The following is a 1979-nucleotide window of genomic DNA, read 5'->3' on the forward strand; positions in this document are numbered from 1 at the left end:
CTGACTCCTGCCCCCCTCGCATCCCTCCTTGGGTCCCTCCCCTTGGGTCTCTCCCTCCCCCCGTGGGAGGCCGGGAAGCCCCGCCCAGGACTGGACTCTTATACACATCTAGATGTGTATAAGAGACAGGCTCCAGCCGGTCGCGCGGGTCGGCCAGCTCGAAGAGGCGGAAGGTGAGCTCCAGCGCGGCGCCCGGCGGGCCCAGGGCCCAGCTGCAGTTCCGGTCCGGCCCGTACTCGTCCGGGAAGTCCGGGGAGTAGATGACGCCCTGAGGCGCCGTCCAGTTCCCCTGGCAGGAGCCCACGGACACTGAGGGCGGAGCCGGCAGTCAGGACCCTGAGGTCCAAGACACGGCGGCTCCCCTGCCCTGCCAGGCCCCGCTGGTCCCCGCCCACTCCTCACCTTCATAGACGCCCAGCCGCCCATCTCCGCCACACAGCTGTCCGGGGTGGCCGAAACAGATCTGATCACAGTCGGTGGCGGGGGCCAGGCGTCCCCGGGCCAGGTCGCTTTCAGAGCCACAGAAGCAGGCGTAACCGGCCTCCACGCCGGCCAGCTGGGAGCACAGTCTGGGTGACCCCAGGGCAGGGGCTGGGGTAGGGGTGAAGTGGTGGGGCCTGGGATCGGGGTGGGAATCGGGCTGGAGGTTCAGAAAGCGGTGTCTGGGTTTGGCAACTGAGTGATAGGAGTTGAGTGGGGTCTTTAGGTCCAGGTCAGGGGTCACTGGTCTGGGCCCGTGAGCAGTACCTGGTACCCCTTCATGCGGCAGAAGCGAAGGCACACCTGGACCGTGAGCTTCGTGGAGGTGCCGCTGGGGCCGCTGAGTGCTGGGGGTGCCCCTGAGTCCACAAAGCATCCCAGGTAGCCTGGCACTGAGGGGGGAGAGTCAGACTTCCATGACTCCAAAAACAACCCTCCTTCCCACCTCTGTCCAGCTGCGCCACTCACTGTGACAGGTGGGGATGTCGCAATAGCGCCAGTAGATGCCCTCCTCTGTCTCAGCCACGTAGCACCACGGCTGCACGTCACCGTCTGGGTTACTGCGGGTAGGAGGGAGGTGGTGGGGGTCCCACCACCCCAAGAATAGCAAACCCAGGTCTGGCCCTGTGGCCTATACTCAAAGTGGCCTTCAAGGCTCTGTGCCTGTAAGCGGCTGTGCTCCCTGCTGTCCACCCACAAATTCCAGTTTTGTCCACGCAGAGCTCTGCCTGATGAAGGAACTGGACCGTCGACTTCTGAGTGGACAGCGGGAAGTCATTAAAGGGGCCTTGAGAGCTGTTTTTAGGCTTCAGCTGTTGCTAGACTTGACTCCATATATGAGGACTTTGAGGCCATCTGTAGTCTTCACCCCCACCCAGCATGGGCCTCAGCCACTTCCATCCCTCAAACCCCACCTTTTTTTTTTTTTTTTTTTTTTTTTTTGAGACAGAGTTTCACTCTTGATGCCTGGGCTGAAGTCCAATGGCGTGATCTCTGCTCACTGCAAGCTCCACCTCCCGGGTTCAAGCGATTCTCCTGCCTCAGCCTCCTGAGTAGCTGGGATTACAGGCGCCCGTCGTGCCCGGCTAATTGTTTGTATTTTTAGTAGAAATGGGGTTTCACCATGGTAGCCAGGCAGGTCTCAAACTCCTGACCTCAGATGATCCGCCCGCCTTGGCCTCCCAAAGTGCTGAGATTACAGGCTTGGCCACCGCGCCTGGCCTCCAACCCCACTTAAAAGCAGAAGAGCTTTGCGGCTCTCCTCCCGCTCGGTCCATCCTGCCTCAGACTGCAGCTGTGGCTCTGAACCCCAAAATAAGTTGTGTGACAAGAGCCGGTCCCCTCACTCCAGGGACCGCCCCCCGACCAGGTCCCGCCCATACGGGTCCTTTGAGTGCCCCGGTCCGTTTCTCTCCTGGCCCTGAAATGAGGCTCTGCAGAAATTGTGCACCTGAGGAGGACCCCTTTTTCGCCAGGGTTCCGCGCCCCCCGCCCCGCCC

General features: G+C 61.6%; 1 protein-coding gene across 1 annotated transcript in view; it reads right to left on the reverse strand.

Moving 5' to 3' along the window:
• The window catches only part of KREMEN2 (kringle containing transmembrane protein 2), a 4424-nt gene that overhangs the window by 1309 nt on the left and 1136 nt on the right, over nt 1–1979 (reverse strand). Inside the window, exons 2-5 of the mRNA XM_011982649.1 lie at nt 949–1098; nt 748–872; nt 403–556; nt 105–309 (exon numbers count right to left, since the gene is read on the reverse strand). Coding sequence (XP_011838039.1) covers nt 105–309; nt 403–556; nt 748–872; nt 949–1098 — 634 coding nt within the window. The remainder of the gene's footprint in view (nt 1–104; nt 310–402; nt 557–747; nt 873–948; nt 1099–1979) is intronic.

Source organism: Mandrillus leucophaeus, unplaced genomic scaffold, assembly GCF_000951045.1.
Source record: "Mandrillus leucophaeus isolate KB7577 unplaced genomic scaffold, Mleu.le_1.0 Scaffold240, whole genome shotgun sequence".
NCBI classification, from domain to species: domain Eukaryota; kingdom Metazoa; phylum Chordata; class Mammalia; order Primates; family Cercopithecidae; genus Mandrillus; species Mandrillus leucophaeus.